Source organism: Dermacentor andersoni, chromosome 7 (genome assembly GCF_023375885.2).
Source record: "Dermacentor andersoni chromosome 7, qqDerAnde1_hic_scaffold, whole genome shotgun sequence".
Classification (NCBI taxonomy): domain Eukaryota; kingdom Metazoa; phylum Arthropoda; class Arachnida; order Ixodida; family Ixodidae; genus Dermacentor; species Dermacentor andersoni.
In genome coordinates this window covers 102,430,801-102,450,771 of record NC_092820.1, presented here as the reverse complement: position 1 = coordinate 102,450,771, position 19,971 = coordinate 102,430,801, and the positions used below count along the sequence as shown (strand labels likewise).

General features: G+C 44.8%; 1 protein-coding gene across 1 annotated transcript in view; it reads right to left on the bottom strand.

The window, feature by feature from the left end:
* Window positions 1-13,469: 13,469 nt before the first annotated feature.
* LOC129385674 (endothelin-converting enzyme 1-like) overlaps window positions 13,470-19,971 on the bottom strand; it is a 63,153-nt gene continuing 56,651 nt past the window's right edge. The window contains exon 5 of the mRNA XM_055072580.2: window positions 13,470-14,968. Coding sequence (XP_054928555.1) covers window positions 14,780-14,968 — 189 coding nt within the window. The 3' untranslated portion in view covers window positions 13,470-14,779. The remainder of the gene's footprint in view (window positions 14,969-19,971) is intronic.

The following is a 19,971-nucleotide window of genomic DNA, read 5'->3' as shown; positions in this document are numbered from 1 at the left end:
GAACGCTGGGAATTGTTCTCTCGCTTGCCGAACACTCTTTGGCGCATGCTCCGCTACCCGAGTTGGCGAGAGGTTCATCGAAGAGCGGGACATACGCAGCGTGTTCACGGCGCAGCTTCCTAAAGCGTTCGCATGAAAGGCGTTCAATGAAAAGCCGCACATATACCCAGTGAATTTCTGGCGTAACCTGCTAAAGCATGCGGGTGCTGTCCTTAAGGAACCCTTGTGACGTGGTTTCGATTCCTCTCGGCATCGTAGAAATTTAAGGGATCTTTTTTGTCATTGTAGAACGGCACATTGCCCGTGGCACATGTCTGGTTTCGCAAGTTGGCATGAAAGACGTTCAATGAAGAGCGGCGCACACGTTCTGCCACATAGCCAGTGAGCCAAGTTTGGAGCAAAGAGGTTCATTCAGGTTCCAAGAGGTTCATAAATAAATGGTCATCATGGATCCAAGAAAGCAGAGAATGTGGCTGGCGACTAGTTCCTGCAAGGTCTGCTGTTCCCCAAGGCGAAAGTGAGAGTCCATTATTCCGGAATGTCAAACTTAAAATGGAGCGATGCGGACCCCAAGCATAGGCGGAGAATTTACGATTTAAAGATCAGCATGAACAGCAATCAAAATTTGTCATTGCCCCGTACATACAACCCCAATTTCACTGCATAGTTTTCAAAGACCATATCGTGATAAATGAGAAATAGCTCAGACAGGCCCAACAAAAGTCTTATTTTAAGCAAGTCATTTCTTGAGATGGAAGTGGCAAATTGTCGCAAATTCGCAAAAAGACGGAAGTTGTCCTTTCACTAAGGAACTACTCGTAAATTAGGAGGCTCTAATCAACTCTGTCCAGCCGAAGTAATAAACCTTTTTTGGCGATTTCAATTATCCGTTCATTGATTGGTCTGCTATGGTTAACACCTGTCGCTACTCGGTCCGCGAATGAAGACTGGACACACTCTAAACTCATATTTGAGTTAGTGGACAAATATGTGCCACTCATCTCTATAGCAAACGGTAAAACTAACCCTTGGTTTGCTAAACAACATCGGTCACTACGAAATTAAAAGAAACGCTTGGGCATTACCGCTAGGCGTAATAATAGTTTCTTATTTAGATAGATGCAAGGAATAGCTACGAGCTTATTGTAAAGTGTTAGGCGCAGCCAAAAAGAAATATTATCTTTAGGACTAGCCCTCACTTATGAACAATAATCCTAAAAAATTTAGGAAATTTTCGTTAATAATTCAACTAAGCACGACCCAATACACGATGCAAAACAAGCTCCGCTTTCTGATATGATTGTTCAGTTGCTTTCAATGCGCATTTCTCACCTGTTTTTAATTAGAAACATTGTTCCAATATGCCATTTCTTCCAGAGGAAAATTTTGCCTTCATGCCACCAATCATAATCACTGCCGAAAGTATATCTTAGTTAGCAGTCTTAATGTGTCAACTTCAACTGGTATTGATAACATAAACTTAAAAATGCTAAATAACTATACAGATATGTTCAGTCGCATTCTGTCTCATTTTTAAGCAATCATTATCATCTGGTCAGCCACCTAAAGACTGAAAGATGGCTAAGGTCCCTCTTCTTTTCAAATATGGTGACAGGCACTCACCTGGTAACTATCGATTTATTTCACTAGCATGCATATATACTGCAAATTACATGAGCCCGTTATAGCTTCTCATATACATGGTTACCTCGAATCAAGTAAGTTTTACTTTTCTAATCAGCACGGTTTACTAATCAGTAGGCTATGCTCATGTGACACGCAGATGTTTGAATTTACGAGGGACGTTCGCTTTAACATCAACACTAACGTTCAAACTAACTGCCTCTTTCATAATTTTTCTAAATCTTTCGATACTGTAGCTCATTGTCATTTGATTTCGAAGTTGTCTGCCCTTTGCTCAGATTAGTTGAGACTATCTTAGATTCCCAACTTCCCGTCTTTGCCTCAGCAATTTACAGTATTAAATAACTTTTTGACTAACCTTCGTGACGTCACATCCGGTGTCCCCCAAGGCAGCGCCGTCGGTCCATTACTCTCTTTTGCATACATTAATGACTCACAAATTAGCATATCATACACAATTAGGCTGTTCGCTGACGACTGCATTATCTACCGCACAATTAAACGTTTCCATCACCATTCTATTCTGCGAAATGACCTTGACCTAACCTACACTGGGTGCGAAACATGGCAGATGTCCCTTAAATCCTTTAATGCAAGTCAACCTATTTTACCCGTAAACGTACTAACTCAGTATTTCAATACGCCGTTACTAATACCATTGCATTTAATACTCCACTGTACAAGCAACCTGGCGTCTACATTACACCTTATCTCTCCTGGGCTACGCATGTAGCAGCAAGCGCTTCTGAAGTCTCTAAGTCTCTGGTTTATTTGCGTAAATACTTGCGTAACATACCTTCTAAGGTACGGAAATTAGCATATCTAACCTATGTTCGTCATCAAGTACAATTTGATTCATCTATATGGGGACCATACCACGAGTCCCAGAGTAGAGCAGCCAGAGTCATCTCGCGTAAGCGCGACCATCTTTCTAGCAATATCGGAATAAAGACATTTAACTTCAGTCATTGGAAGCTCACCGCGTGATCGCTCGTCAATATCTGCTTCACAAGTACACTTATATCAATAAATCTCACCTTTTGGTAATTCATGCACTTGTGCGCACGTCACGACGCCTTCACAACACGCTCAGTTTCATGTGCACTTATGGCCAAACGTAGGCATTTACTTCCTCATCACTGCCTTAGGATATTTCACATTGAAACAACCTTCCAGATCACATAACGCCTCTGTCAAACCGCGAAAGGTTTCGTACTAGCCTATAGATACGCTCTTTTATAAACTTGTCTAATGATGTTACATTGTACTAATTGTACGCTTTGTTTTGTTACCTTTTTATATGATTCTAACTTTTCCTACTTTGTTAAAACTGTTAGCCCCCTACTCAATGCCCTTAGATAGGCCTGTAAGATACTCTGAATAAAAAAAAACTTAAAAGGGCATTTTATTTTGATTTTAGTTTCGAATGGATACGTAAAATCTATTGACCCAATTCATGTCCACATCAGAGGCAGCTTGTAACTCGATATCTACAAGATAATCGAGCTTCTAAGCAGCAGCGGCATCAGCAGGTGCATTAGGTGAAACGAGATTATTGAAGCTGGATGTAGTCGTTCGCATAACAGAAAGCTCATGGGCAAAATCACTGATAGAAAACACTTGTAAAAGGTGCTCCATCTTAGTGGACAACATTTGAACTATAGACTCTGAAAAGACTGAAACTATACTTTCCGTAACCATAGCCGTCTTAACCGCTATCGTTACAGGCAGTGTTTAAATGTCTCGACGCGAAAACTCTCACGGGATACCACACCAACAGTGAGTCCTTCCTTCAATTTCTACAAAGGATTCCATACGTGAACAGTGCCTTCAGTCGAAAATTTCCAGTACTTGTGGTTCCCGACTTCTCGCTGTGCACGTCGAATAATTGGCACAGTGAGCACCAACGCAGAGATGGCACTTCCTGCGAATAAGAGTCGCAGCTACCATCAGCACCAGAAGCACGGCCTCTAAGCACAACCTACGGCCACTCGACGAAAACGTACGTGGGTTTTAATCAAGCAGCGACGGACACACCTGCAGCATTCTACGCTGTGTCCATAACGCCAACGCTTGAAGACCTTGAAACGCACAATGGGTGAAGGACGCAACTCCTCACACAACCACGAATTTCTCAAAGCCGGGTTGTTCCAGAAAAAGTTGTGATCACTCATTCTGTGGAAATTTCTTATGGGCCATGATGCGACTTTACCTGACTACGAAAATCACCACGGCCTCTGAAAACGTAGCTAAAAAGTTTCTTAGACAGAAACGTGCGTCAGTCATTGCGGGCTATGTTTTTTTAGTGAGCAAGGTGCGCAGGAAATAAACAACTGAAGAGGCGGCAGGCAAATGCACCGGGCATTAGCACATCTTTAGCACAGGCCCGGTTTTCTAAAAACACAGGGTGATACCAGTTTCGCCGTAGTGCGGACCATAGTGATCAGTTAGAGACGTTGGGAATGGATCAGCGTGGGTTTTCGTGTTATGATGACCCCTCTATTGCTTGCCATTACATACACGGTAATGCAGCCGATGCCCGTCCACAACCAAGTTGGGAGGTTTTTGCTTCTCCTGCAGAAGCTGCTGGAGATTTTTGGTTCAGTTGTCTTGAATTTGGTAGCTAAATGCGCCTTCCCCCCACAAGTATCCGATGTCTGCTTCTCACAACCCGTCTTTGATAAGCCTGCGCAACTTGAGATACTTCTTCGTTGTTAGGTTTATGCATGACGGCTGCTGAAGATTTGCATCAGTGATCCGTGTGATGAAAAAATGATTAAGCAGTGTTTCCTATTCCGCTTGCGTTCTTTCGCGTCTCACAATCTTTGCAACAAATTCTCATAATACGTACTTCTATAGCAGTGTTACATAGCGAAGAAAGAAGACATGCCTAATCACAAAAAATTGTGTCCGTTACTTTCGTAGAGCGAGTTTACAATATCTTAAAATTTCGTTGGAGCTGTCGATAATTTGCTCGCCTGCTTTTTTTTTCTTCTTTCTTTCTTGCCTGTTGCCGTACGCAACTCGTTGGCACCACATGTTCAGTAGTGTCGGATAATGGCAGGATTAAGAATATCCCCTCTTAGCGTAGTCAATGAGGACGAGATTTTTCATCCGTTATCTACATTTTAGACTCAACGCATTTGTGAACCAAATCTCTAGTCCTACCCTGTAGGGTGCACAGTACAAACATTTCTCGCTCTTAAGACGTACTCAGATTTTGAGTAGTGCTGACAGATTCCAAACCTTAGGCAATAAATTTTAGAGAAGCTTACATAAAATGATCATGTACTTACATTTAGGTGTACACAAAGAGTGTGATGTCGTGAAAATCAATCCGGAATCATCTACCACGACGTCTACCAGTTACCCGCAGTTGCTCTGATATTTGAAACCAAATGAATAAATCATGCAAGAGTGTTAACTACGTACAGCACAACATAAACACAAAATAGTGGCTCCAGTCTTTGAGCAATGTAAACACTTAGAATATAAGCGTAAAATCACTTTTTAAGCTGCAAAATCTCTTTGAGGACATTACTGCGCCCCATTCACGCTATCTAAACCAGACATTCACTGCGTATCCGTTCTTCTCTATTTGCACAGCGTGTTTCCATCCATTACGCATATTCTGTCAAGCAGGGCATAGATTGGTGATTTTCGCGCCAACATTTCAGGTACAGGGATAGGCAATGAATCGAGAAAGAGTCCAATACTTTCGTTTTGTTTTAATGGCCAAATTAGTACTCTTCCGGGTGTGAGCTAATTCGCGGGTCAGCCAGTTGAGGAGAGAGCAGACAAAAGAATGCTGTGCAGACTGTTTACTGATGTTTTCAAACTTTAGCCAGGACAAATGATTGGAGTGCTAATTTATGGCGTGTACATAAACGTATCTTCACTTACGGTGGCTGTGGCAATGAATTATGAGAGCCAGTAAAATTGCGTTAAATATTTTTCTGACCTTACTCCAGAGACAATGGGCGAGCACGTCCATCTTGTAGAGACTGAAACAACCCGGGCACCCCCTGCTCTAACACCGGCAAAAGGCAATGAACGTGTTTAATTACACAATTCAACTGCAGGCTATAATTAGCAGCACCTTTTGGCTCTCCAACGCTCCATCTCGTATATTTAGGCAGTAATCAAATGGAAATATTCTTGTAATGTATTTTGTGAAGCTTCTTCGTAGTTGCTCACGTGCACACTATGGCAAAGAAAGAATTACTGGCTCTCCTGTAATCCAGAATGTATGTAAGCATAAAATGTGAACCGGCAAAGGAGATTTTTTGGAGAAGATAGCAGCCACAATCTTAAAATGGGCGTAGTGCATGTTCGCAACAGCCCACCCCACCACACCACACAGCACCACATCAAACTGTGCACTGGTCCATATGGACGCTGCCCATCTAGAAGAAGAAAGGCGGCTGAAGGCTGCACGACAGGCAGCGAACTGCCCAGCTAGAAGAATGAACTAAATTGTTTTTACGTGCCAATACCAGAATTTGATTTTGAGGCACGGCGTCGTGGGGGACTCGGAATTAGTTGTGCGCATTAGATCCCATAGATGAGATGAATATTTACAATTAGTATTAGGGTTATAATTATATTCGAGTGCTGATTGCTGTGCTATCGTTTGTTACTGAAGCTTTCCCTCAAGTCTAAATATTTTAAGGCAGTTTGTCGTGTGCGTATCATGGCTACGCACGCTTATATCGCATTCCGTTTCTCTACCACGGGTGCGCTTTAAAACCACGGCGCTGCAGTTTTTGCTTTTCTTTTCTTTCTTCTTCTCCGCCCTTAAACTAGCTCTCTTAACTATACTACACGCAGAGACAAAGCAACAGCGCACGCATGCGATCCCATAGATGAGATGAATATATATATATATATATATATATATATATATATATATATATATATATATATATAGTAAACTATCAGTCATAGCTCTCGTAGTATAGCCCTCTGGGCCGTTTCCTTTTTTTTTCGAAAGTAGTCCTATTAGGGTTATTATAATTACACGAAGGTATTTCGCCCTCATCAGCAGCAGTCCTTGGTATAGTTATTCTGGCGGCTAGCTTCCCACGCTAGGCGTGCCGCCATCGCACCTGGTTAAGCTTTTCCTAGACGCTAAAGTTATGCTTTGTTCGCGCAACCTTGAGCGATCGGAAAGCGCGTTTTCCCCTCTTGGCCGGCGGAGAAGGGAGGCTTCGTTCCGGCCGCGAAGCTCTCCACATCTCTGTAAGGTGCCTTGTGGAGGTCTCGTGCCGACGATGCCCTCTCGGTGAGCGCATATTTCCCCCCTCATCTTTTAAGAGGTTCAATACATACAAGCATTTGTCTCGCAAACCAGATTTTTTTCAAGGGAATTTTCCACGTCTCAGTAATTTCTCTCGTCGTATTCGAGTGCTGATTGCCGTGTTATAGTTTGTTAACGAAGCTTTCCCCTCAAGTCTAAATATTTTAAGGCAGTTTTCCTAGCCTCTAAAGACGCTCGAGTTCGCTCTTCTCCTCGAGCGGCCATTGTTCCTAGAAAGTATGCCTTCCAACTACTTCCAAAAACCGACTATCGCGGACAACATGAGTCTCTTTCCACGCAAGTGTGAGGCTCGGAGCAGGAGCTGTGGCGCTTGAAAGTAGCCTGGGGCCTGACGAACCAACCGACTGAGCTATCTTTCCGGGCAACATCGAAGGGTCACGAGTTCAAATCACCTGTTATGTTCCTTTTTTTTCGCCCCTTTTTCTTTCTTTTCTTTTCTTTCTTTTAATGTCTTTTCCTTTATTTTATCGCTGTACGGGAACCCTCCTAAAAAAAAAAAGAAATATATATATCTTCAAATATGCATGGCCTCACACTCACATGTGCAGGTCATAAATACCAGGTTCTCTAGCCGAGTGCCATCCATGCGGTATAACCGAGCTCAGATTGGTCCACCTTGACTGACCAAATAGGGCACCACTGTAGGTTAAATGAGGCGTACAACTCCTGCGGGACCCGCCGTGGTTGCTCAGTGGTTACGGTGTTAGACTGCTGAGCACGAGGTCGCGGGATCGGACCCCGACCACGGCGGCCGCATTTCGATGGGGGCGAAATGCAAAAACACCCGTGTACTTAGAATTAGGTGCACGTTAAAGAACCCCAGGTGGTCGAAATTTTCGGAGTCCTCCACTACGGCGTGCATAATCAGAAAGTGGTTTTGTCACGTAAAACCCCCTAAATTAATTTTTAATTTAACTCCTACGGGGACGGTAGAGTATCCGTCTCCAGTGCAAGAGGACCGTGATTCAAATCCCGGTGCCGCGCTATTCTCCACCGAAAAATACAAAAAAAAAAACGTGTGTTGAGAAAATTGCACAAACAGGCCTGGAGTGCGGCCTGATCCCGGTGACCAGAACCGGTAACGCACTCTCTCACCAGAGCAGGATTGGCCACCCTGGTGCAGTACTTGGCCACAACCTCCTATATGAATACAACAATCGAACCCCGGCCCTCAGTCCCCAGCAGCCGCGAAGTAACTGACCACGGCGGCGGTCAGATCTGTGACGCTGCAGAGGGTGCTAAGAATACCTGGTTCCGCACAGGCCGCCATTGGAATCTGAACCTGGCAACGTTTAACGTTAGAACGCTATCTAGTGAGGCGAGTCTAGCAGTGTTATTGGAGGAATTAGAGGGTAGTAAATGGGATATAATAGGGCTCAGTGAGGTTAGGAGGACAAAAGAAGCATATACAGTGCTAAAAAGCGGGCATGTACTGTGTTACCGGGGCTTAGCGGAGAGACGAGAACTAGGAGTCGGATTCCTGATTAATAAGGAAATAGCTGGTAACATACAGGAATTCTATAGCATTAACGAGAGGGTGGCATGTCTTGTTGTGAAACTTAATAAGAGGTACAAAATGAAGGTTGTACAGGTCTACGCTCCTACATCTAGTCATGATGACCAGGAAGTCGAAAGCTTTTATGAAGACGTAGAATCGGCGATGGGTAAAGTCAAAACAAAATACACTATACTGATGGGCGACTTCAATGCCAGGGTAGGCAAGAAGCAGGCTGGAGACAAGTCAGTGGGGGAATATGGCATAGTCTCTAGGAATAGCAGAGGAGAATTATTAGTAGAGTTTGCAGAACAGAATAATATGCGGATAATGAATACCTTTTTCCGCAAGCGGGTTAGCCGAAAGTGGACGTGGAGGAGCCCGAATGGTGATACTAGAAATGAAATCGACTTCATACTCTGCGCGAACCCTGGCATCATTCAAGATGTAGACGTGCTCGGCAAGGTACGCTGCAGTGACCACAGAATGGTAAGAACTCGAATTAGCCTAGACTTGAGGAGGGAACGAAAGAAACTGGTACACAAGAAGCCAATCAATGAGTTAGCGGTAAGAGGGAAACTAGAGGAATTCCGGATCAAACTACAGAACAGGTATTCGGCTTTAACTCAGGAAGAGGACCTTAGTAATGAAGCAATGAACGACAATCTCATGGGCATCATTAAGGAGTGCGCAATAGAAGTCGGTGGTAACGCCGTTAGACAGGAAACCAGTAAGCTATCGCAGGAGACGAAAGATCTGATCAAGAAACGCCAATGTATGAAAGCCTCTAATCCTACAGCTAGAATAGAACTGGCAGAACTTTCTAAGTTAATCAACAAGCGTAAGACAGCGGACATCAGAAACTATAATATGGATAGAATTGAACAGGCTCTCAGGAACGGGGGAAGCCTAAAAACAGTGAAGAAGAAACTAGGAATAGGCAAGAATCAGATGTGTGCGTTAAGAGACAAAGCCGGCAATATCGTTACTAATATGGATGAGATAGTTCAAGTGGCTGAGGAGTTCTATAGAGATTTATACAGTACCAGTGGCACCCACGACGATAGTGGAAGAGAGAATAGCCTAGAGGAATTCGAAATCCCACAGGTAACGCCAGAAGAAGTAAAGAAAGCCTTAGGAGCTATGCAAAGGGGGAAGGCAGCTGGGGAGGATCAGGTAACAGCAGATTTGTTGAAGGATGGAGGTCAGATTGTTCTAGAGAAACTGGCCACCCTGTATACGCAATGCCTCATAACCTCGAGCGTACCGGAATCTTGGAAGAACGCTAACATAATCCTAATCCATAAGAAAGGGGACGCCAAAGACTTGAAAAATTATAGACCGATCAGCTTACTGTCCGTTGCCTACAAAGTATTTACTAAGGTAATCGCAAATAGAATCAGGAACACCTTAGACTTCTGTCAACCAAAGGACCAGGCAGGATTCCGTAAAGGCTACTCAACAATAGACCATATTCACACTATCAATCAAGTGATAGAGAAATGTGCAGAATATAACCAACCCTTATATATAGCTTTCATTGATTACGAGAAAGCGTTTGATTCAGTCGAAACCTCAGCAGTCATGGAGGCATTACGGAATCAGGGTGTAGATGAGCCATATGTAAAAATACTGGAAGATATCTATAGCGGCTCCACAGCCACCGTAGTCCTCCACAAAGAAAGCAACAAAATCCCTATAAAGAAAGGCGTCAGACAGGGAGATACGATATCTCCAATGCTATTCACAGCATGTTTACAGGAGGTATTCAGAGGCCTGGAGTGGGAAGAATTGGGGATAAAAGTTGATGGAGAATACCTTAGGAACTTGCGTTTCGCTGATGATATTGCCTTGCTTAGTAACTCAGGAGACCAATTGCAATGCATGCTCACTGACCTGGAGAGGCAAAGCAGAAGGGTGGGTCTGAAAATTAATCTGCAGAAAACTAAAGTACTGTTTAACAGTCTCGGAAGAGAACAGCAGTTTACGATAGGTAGCGAAACACTGGAAGTGGTAAGGGAATACATCTACTTAGGGCAGGTAGTGACCACGGATCCGGATCATGAGACTGAAATAACCAGAAGAATAAGAATGGGTTGGGGTGCGTTTGGCAGGCATTCTCAAATCATGAACAGTAGGTTGCCACTATCCCTCAAAAGGAAAGTGTACAACAGCTGTGTGTTACCAGTACTCACATATGGGGCAGAAACCTGGAGGCTTACGAAAAGGGTTCTGCTGAAATTGAGGACGACGCAACGAGCTATGGAAAGAAGAATGATGGGTGTAACGTTAAGGGATAAGAAAAGAGCAGATTGGGTGAGGCAACAAACGCGGGTAAACGACATCTTAGTTGAAATCAAGAAAAAGAAATGGGCATGGGCCGGACATGTAATGAGGAGGGAAGATAACCGATGGTCACTACGAGTTACGGACTGGATTCCAAGGGAAGGTAAGCGTAGCAGGGGGCGGCAGAAAGTTAGGTGGGCAGATGACATTAAGACGTTTGCAGGGACAACATGGCCACAATTAGTACATGACCAGGGTAGTTGGAGAAGTATGGGAGAGGCCTTTGCCCTGCAGTGGGCGTAACTAGGCTGATGATGATGATGATGATGATGATGATGATGATCAGAGGATATTTTACGAGCCCTTAATGCACGGCACACCGGTGTTCTTGCATTTCGCCTCCATCGAAATGCAGCAGGCGCGGCCGGGATTCGATCTCGCGACATCGTGCTTCGCAATGCAAAACCATAACTGCTAAGCCAACGCGGCGGGAAGATGCGCCTGAAACAGGCGCCACGCAGCGTGGCGGCATCTCTCGAGATAACGGAAAACCCGCGCTGCGGAAGTCGTGGGGCGCTGGCTTTCCGCGCTAAGCGCCAAAAGATGACAACTAAGTGTATAGGCCCTGTATCTGCCTTTCGAACGTCGCCCTATTGTAAATGGCAAATAAAACTTCAGCGCACAACAAGTTAAAGCTTGAATGATGTTGTGAACAAACGTACATTATGAAGAATATGGAAGCAATGCTTTTGCAGCTTGCTTGCGCAGTAACTAGCTTATGTAAGGCGGTCCTGTGGAAAGGGTTGGGGGCAGGAGACCGCGTTATTTATGTTTTGACTGATTGACCGGATGATCTAGTTTTGTTCCCGCAAACTCGCCCGGATGCTCACGTTTGAGTGCCTGGATAATAGCTCTGGCTTTTAGCTCAATGTCACTTGTAGGTCACCGACAACGGGAGCTAAAAGCTTTAAAAACAAAACAAAAAACGCTTGTTTGCAAATGTTGCCAATGAAGGCTAATCACCTTACATATTATTTTACTGCTGGTAAAAGAGCCTTCTAAAGGAAAGTAGATTTATCTGATGATGATAAATATGCAGTCAGAAATAATAACTAATAATGAAGCACGAGAAAGGAAGTACGAGAAAATTTGCCATACATTTTTGTTATCTTACTCAAAAATATATAATGGCGTCAAAACTTGACATGCTTAAAACCCAGAGCGATGCCTCAAAGCGCAATGACAATTGGAAGATTAAATTTTGCCAATAGTCCTGTCATGATTCCTGCAGTATTTTACTTTAAACAGCAAACTGACTGTATGTTAGCAGAACATGTCCTTAAGTTGCCTTCCCATTAAGAAAGCCCTAAAAGTAACGGAGACAGACCATAATGGCGAAGATGACCTCGAGTACGTAAGCTATCGGCAACGTTGTGTCAAGCGAGAGTTGAAGCATTCCGGTGGCATGGCCGTCTACTGTGTCAACAAAAATTACGATCTAGAAAGGCAGAAGAGGGCAGTGAACCTTTCGCAATATTACCGAGGTTTTAAGAACAAAACCGCGATGAATTACGCGGAAAACAGGGATAACATCATTATTATGGGGTGCCACTGCCAGTGAATTTAGGACACAGCATTTGCTTTATTCCAGTTATACTGAGCACTACAGGTGAGTTCGCGAGTTAACAATGTGTTTTAGTTCGGCGTTTCTACGCTCCGCTCAGCAGCGGAGCGGAGCGTGAGCGCGACTGCGCATGCGCCCTCCGCTTAGCCGCAAGGGGGATAGCGGAGCGAGAAACACGGTACGCGTACGAGCTGCCTGAGCGGAGCGAAGAGCGTGGCAGACGTCTTTTGCTACCGAAGGTGGTCGATGCGCACCCCCTCTTTCGCGCGCGCATTGAGACGCCTGGCTTCCCTCGTTCTTTCCAAGATGACTGCCTCCAGTGACCTTTTCTCTGCCATGCCGTGCACCTCAACCACGCCTTTATGTTCGTCTGCGTAGCCCAAGCCGCAAACGCAATTTCGCATAGACGAAGATTTATGTTTGCTAAAAGAAATTGCAAGTGGTGATCCATTTCAAAACCCCGCAGAGTGGCAGGATGTGGTGCGCGGTATTCAGCGCGGTGGCGTCAGAAAGGATTGGATTGGATGCGGAACGCAAGCTGGCTGGCTATCACGTGGCGTTCCACAAAAGACACCGCCTATGTTCCAATGGACAAAAAGGGACCAGTAACCCAAATATAACTTTGTAAATTAAGAATGATATATTTTGTGCATATCAATTTGAAGGCTGTACTATAAAAAAAAGTTATTTTTTATTTTCATGGCGAGGAGAAATTGCTAAAATTAACATGGTAATGTCTTTGTTTCGCTTGAAAAATAAGTATGGCATCACATACGTTGCTATGGCAGTATCATAGCTTCGATGCCCCGAAGGACATTATATAAGGAAGCGTAATTACCAATGCAAGGGTGCAAATGCGACCTTCCGCAAGTAGTCTGCTTTACATTTTGAACCTAGGACTTTCTATAAAGAAATGTTCCAGAGTTTGAGATTCATTACAATAATATCATTGACGGGAAGGAGTCAAGCAAATTAAGCATTGATATTCGACCACCGGTTCTCGCAAATGAAGTTTTCTTCTTAAACCACATTTGCTGCGCCAAGGGATTCTAGATGCTGAAAATGCAGTGTTGAATAGATCAAGTAGTACTACTACTTGATCGTCTTCTTAATAAAACTTTTTATTATGCTAACACAGAATACTTCACCACTAAGCCGCGACCAAAAAATAAGAACTGGGGCTTGTAGTGCCAACATTTAAAAAAAAACAGTGTGCTAACTCCATGCCATAATTTTTAACGCTCGTTGCAAATTTTTACCCTTTCACCATGAATTAAGCTTACTTCAACTAAAGACAGGCTGTTGCTGATGTTTCTTTTGCTGCGACCATTCCGAAGCAGCTGTCTGAAGATGATCATTGGATAAATTGGGACAGCATAAAGTGCTACTGGATAGCTCTGTCTTTTCACCTTTGCTTTCGGGTAACGTTTTTTCCCGCTAGGAATAAATCTGCACTTGACTTGAACGGTCGCTGATGAAAACGTAATTCAAAAGTCATCCGGGCGAAAGATTACTTTTTTTCATAGATTCAAGTGCTTGCTACCGATTTAGGAAATTCGTAATGGCATCGAGTATTCAAGAAAAAAATTAGAAATAAGCTTCTCATTTCTAGACATCCTCCTCAATGCTGACATTAGATCCATTTCTTTGATTTTCCATATCCAAAACACAAATTCGTACTCGACAGTAGGACATTGATCAAGGGCAACGCTGCTTTCAAAAGTCAACAGGAGCGTGGTTGCCCTCATGCTGTGATGTGTCCACTCTAGTAGTGCCACAGAAGCTTCAATGAGTTCTTGCTGAAAAGCGAATGCGCACAAAATGACACGGCACGAATGATCCCATAACGTTAACCGTAGCGCTCAAATAACGAAGCAACCATGGTGTTGAATGAAAAATTCCGTCGAGGTTAGATGTGGGCTTACATAGCCGCCGACTATGGAAGATAACATGGCGAAAACGTACAGCGTCAGAAAATCTGAAAGGTAAGACGAGACTGTGGCACTTTCTGTAAAAGGCAGATTACTCTTGCTTTGTTACAGCAACCATAGGCTGCTCGCATACGAAAGCGCAATGCGGCACATTACTACGATTAGCGATGCCAAAGTGCAAAGCAATACGGAATAATTGGTGCTGAAAATGTTCGAAATTGTGACGAAATGAAAACCACATAGTTCAAAAGAAAACAGTCCAGCACTGCCGTGAATGCGGGGAAACAAGGCACAATTCGCGAATGAAACAGTCCACGATGAGTTCAGCCCCGCAGTGTAAATCATGGCGAAATGAAATGCCGGTAACAGGTCAGTGATAAAACAGCTTTGTATCACAGGCACACACGTACACGCGCACGCAGCAATGAAAGATAGCATTACTTAAGAAAGAGTTGTGCAATCAAGCAGGACGGACCACGTCAATCGTAAAAAGTGCACTTTGACGCAGGATTCATCTTGGAACCGGCGGGGCAATTGAAGGCTTTGGCGAATGGCTCGAAGTTCATCACAGCCTTATTGCAGTCACCACCATAGAGATTGTCGGCAGGTGTCGTAGCGCAACTGGCGAGGCAGGCAGTTATGAAGAACACCTTCTCCTCGGTCATTTCCTGAGAAAAAAAAAAAAAAAAAATTGAGGTATTGTTTCAACCGTTCGCACCAAAGGCTACACGTAATTACTACTTCTGATTCCATTTTTGCATTTATGCATAGACATTAATAATATTGTCACCTTCTTGCGTAACATGTGCTTGTGAAATGATTTCACGTCTGTTGTATGCGCTAGTTCCATGAGTTGAAATGTTAGATATCGTATTAAGATGGTTTGTAACCGAATGCGCCCCCCCCCCCTTTGCAACAGCTCGAATAGTGCATACTATATCGTGAAATCAGTAAACATGTGAAATGCGGCAAGGTTAGCAGGTGCACTCTTGCTTGGGACGTGAATCACCAGCCACGCTTTTAAAAAAAGGTCGTAGTTGTTTCTACCCAGTGTCAAACCATTCGCTACCTTGGTATTACCGCAGTTGTTAACGATAGCGTTAGTAAGACAACTGACTAAACAAGGTAGTGTTATGATTGGCTAGTGGGGGCAGCGACCTTCGAGCCTCCCCTGCTTTCCTGCGACGAATCAGTCTTTAGAAGCTCATAATACCTCCCACCAGCATCGCCCAGACAGCAAAGAAGCCCGACATATACTATGAAGTGTCAACGACGAAGCTTCCTTCAAAGTGACAACGACCACAGGATTCTGTAGACGCGGCAACCACCATGAAAACCAGAGGTGGTATTCTGTAAGAGTCCACCTAGTGGACATGTGCATTTCGTCTGCTGTTCAAGTTATGATTGGCTTGGCTGGGCTGCGCGTCCGCAGCAGCAAGGCGCCACAGCCAATCAGCACTGCATCAGCAGACGAAATGGACATGTACACTAGCTGGACTTTTGCAGAAAACCTCCACAGGCTTCCCAGGTCATTGAAACCTTGCCGTCACGCGGAGCACACAAATTGATGCAAGGGGCGAACGTCTTCCGTGGGAACGGCGTCGACATCAGGTTCCGAGATTGCCATGTGGTTGCGCCATATGCAGGGGCGATCGAGAGGCGCAGTCCGGCGGGACGGTGCGACGTCATTGGAAGGACTTTGCGGAGGATTCGACGAGTATGATTGGCCGACACACAGTCATCAGATTACCTAGTCTACTCACCTAGAGAAATGATTGTTTTAATAGCGGACACCAGCACACCGGGACTTGTCCTGGTATGCACTCCGAAAGATGTAGTCTGCTTTCACATGGAGCTCATGCTACGAGAACGATATACTGCGCTCCGTGCTGCGACCAGTACGCGTATTCCTTGCTCTGTAGATAAATTTGCCTCTCCTATGTAAATAAGCACCTGTTCCGCTTGCCCAGCCTCTTCGCTAAAGAAGCAACTCTCGTCATGAAGGCTCCGACGACGGCGTGGGCCCGCATAGCCTCCGTGCGACGCCCCGCTAGCGTAGGTTTGCTACACGTTACGAAAGGCACTAGCGACGCAGGCTAGAGAGCGAGTCTCAGTTGACGCCAGACTCCGAGGCCACGACCCCCGAACCCTACAGTAGTTGATTGTACTAAGGGTTCTCGGCTACCGATTTCGAACGCAGATAGCACGGAGGATTCAAAGTTTCTCTTGTACATCGCTTATATCGAACCCGCAGTGGAATACACCACATCTTCATAGTGGTTCGTTACAGCGCAATACAAGACAAGGACACATTTGCGCTGTAACGAACCTCTATGAATCCCAACCAACTGGCCCAACTTGCCGTTTTGACGCCACATCTTGTGCGAAATACAGGGTGTTTAAGCGAACGCTTCCAAATTTTTCTTATTGGTTGTGGCAGGCAGCACAATTCAAGTCCATGAGCCGGCCTACTCGAAGAGGTGGACTTGCAAAAAAGAAATTTATATTCATAATTCACTTATTCAGAAAAATTCATTACATTTTCAACTAATTACCATATGACACATTGAAATTTACAAGTTCTAGCGGGTGAGACTTCAAGTCATATCCACATCAAAAGAATTGTGTGAGATGACACCATTTACGACATATACGCCACCAAACTTGCGGTAAAAATGCCCGTTCGTTCAACATACTTTCTTAACGTCGTTCTATGCGTTGCAGAAAAGTGGAACGCCAATGCATTTATCCGCAAAGGTTGCGAATCAATCTCTAAACTGGTGTCATCTTGCGAATTCTTTCCAAGTGGATCCAAAATTTTTTTGTGCAAGTAGTGTCCGCCTCTTCTAGTAGACCAGCTCATGGACTAGAATCATGCAATCTGCCGCAGGCAGTTTTTAAGAACATTTGAAGTGTTCGCTGAAACACCGGGAATGCAGCTTCCAAAGCGAAGCTTGTGCGGGTGAATGTCTAACTGTGGCTCAATGTGTTGTTGCATGTAGCTAGACCAGTTTAATGATCCTGGAAGATAGCGAAGTAATAAAGCTGTCAGGTAGACAAATGTAATGACACTTCGAGCAAGCGCATTTTCATACAGCGAGTGTTGATTCGATGTTCTGTTAAACATTTGGAGCTTATGTCAGGTCGATCAGTAAATCAGCTAACATATTATAACATTTGCTAATTGATGTATATTTGAAAAACCATAATCAATCATCATGAACAAAAACAAGGTGGGACGATGTTCAAAACTTGATCGGTGTGGGGCGCGTTTGGCGGTGCTCAGAGTGGCGAAACACAGGCGCCTGAGAACGAGGCGGCTTTTATTGACAGAGAGAATATCGGATTTCTTAAGCGGTGAAGTAAAGAACATTAGAAAATGGTAAAACTTGCTCCATTAGTACTGCCGGCCCTGCACTGATTATTATTATATTTATTTGTGGACCATTTCTATCGAGGGTACAAGCTGACACATTGAACTAAGTTCGGTAATCGAAGTCGCAGGCGAATGCGCTTTACAGGCAGCGCCAGGGAACTTTTCTGTGTGACAGTAGGCGAATGATACTCTCGATGAAGGGCACTCGTATGAAGAGACACTACATTTGCCCGCTTGACAGGCGTACAACGCAGTGATAGCAGAGTGCCCTCAGCTCACTTTTAAGCCCCATAATAATCTAAATAAATATGATCTATTTCTTAAATAAACACCATACGAGTCAACCTTTGAAATGATTGTCATCAGATACCTTCTATTTAAAGTTTATAATTGAAAGTAATGCGTGAAGTAGAAAACGCTCTTTTACGCCACAACGCTACTTCGGTCATCAACCTACATATAGACAGTGGGTTTCTTGGACCACCACGGCAATCCACCTCATGATAACAACCAACCTTTTTATGCCCACTGGCAGAACGAAGGCCTGCTCCGGAGACCTCAAAACAACACTGTCTTGCGCAAGCTCACATCATCCTGCAAGTTTCCTAATTAGATCACAATGATTAGTTCTCTGCCGACCTACACTGCACGTGCCATGCCTTGGCATCCGTTCTGTAACATTTATATAGCGCCGGTTACAAGTACTACACTCTACATGGCCTGCCCAACTCCATTTCTACCTTTTGGTGGCGACTTGAATATCGAACACTAGTGTTCAGTCTCTTATGCACGTCAACGTCTTCACGTATCCAAAGTTATGCTTAATATGTTTCCTTCGATCGTTCTTTGGTGGACTGACTAGCCTAGGTGCTATAGTCGACGACCATGCCTAAAACTGTTGAGTTCAACGCATGAAGTAGCCCATAGAGTGACAAAAACGGTGTCTGTCGTGTGGACAAGCGTAAAACAGCACTTAAATTCTCATTGGCTGCGACAGCACATCACGAGCGCGCCTCGACATTGCAGAGTGGGCGAAAGGGCATTCACCTGCTGCAGCTATAGCGCTCCAGGTGTTGCGTGAGGGGAAACAGCATTGCCGAGACGCCACGTCACACTCGCTCTAAGAAGCCTGTATTATCCGCGCGTTCCTTGTCCGCGCAAGCTCTTGCCTGTGTTCTAACTACGCCACGGTAAGCCCCCCTCCACCACCCCCACCCCAAAAGAACGCGCAACGCCAACACCTCCTGTGCTACCTAGCAGACGTTGGCCATGTGTGTCAACACGCTTGTTTACATTCAATTTCATTCTCAGGTTTTACGTGCTAAAATCACGGTTTGACTATGAGGCACGCTGTAACGGGAGATTCCGGATTAATTTTGACCCCCAGAGGATATTTAACGTGCCCCAATGCACGGGACACGGACGCTTTTGCATTTCAACCACATCCTAATGCGGCTTACCCTGTTGGTCGTATCTTGTCCTACAGCAATAAGCGTCACCCGCCTTGCCCGCATTTCCTTTCCCCAACGCTACGAGCCCGGTACTTCCAAGTCGTAACCGGCTTGCGCGTTATCACTGTGAGACTGCATAAGAAACTAGCAAGCGCCGCGTTTTCAAGAACGGAAATGCAAGCAAGGCAGACGACGATTATCATTGCGGGACAAATATTCACGCTAAAGGCCGTAAATGTTTTAAGAGTGTATATTACAATCGAACGGCATAACAGTCGAGCAACACTGGTACACTCGCGATCCGTGACGTCACAAGCGGCACGCTTGCCAAGCGAGCATTTATATTACGGCGAAGAATCCGTGTTTCAGCTGTGCGCGCATGTGGCAAACTTCTGCTTTGTTCAGCTTGCCATTGGAATTGCTCAACTTACAGCGGCTGACAAAATGCCACCATGGTGCTTATGTGGCGCTGTGGGGTGTGTTACGGTTGGCGTGTAGCACCTCGTGCAAAAAGGATGCTCGATCACCATGCGTCATCGAAACGAAGGGCGAATTCCCAATTTGTTGTGGTTATCTCGAGTGGTTGCCGGTCTGGCTGGCACCCCGCAGTGCTTATAGACCCCATTTGTGTGTGTGCGACATTAGAGGGACGCTTTCCTCGAACTGTCAAGCTCTACAGGAGAACATCAGTGAACCAACGTCGCCTAGATGAAAGGATCAAGCCGCTACTAGTACTTCCAACGCCAGCTAGGACAATGGATCAGCCGCGTATCCACAACCAGACGCCCCTTCCGCGAACCAGCAACGCGCGAAAGAGAAGCGATCAGCTGTCTACTATTGCCAG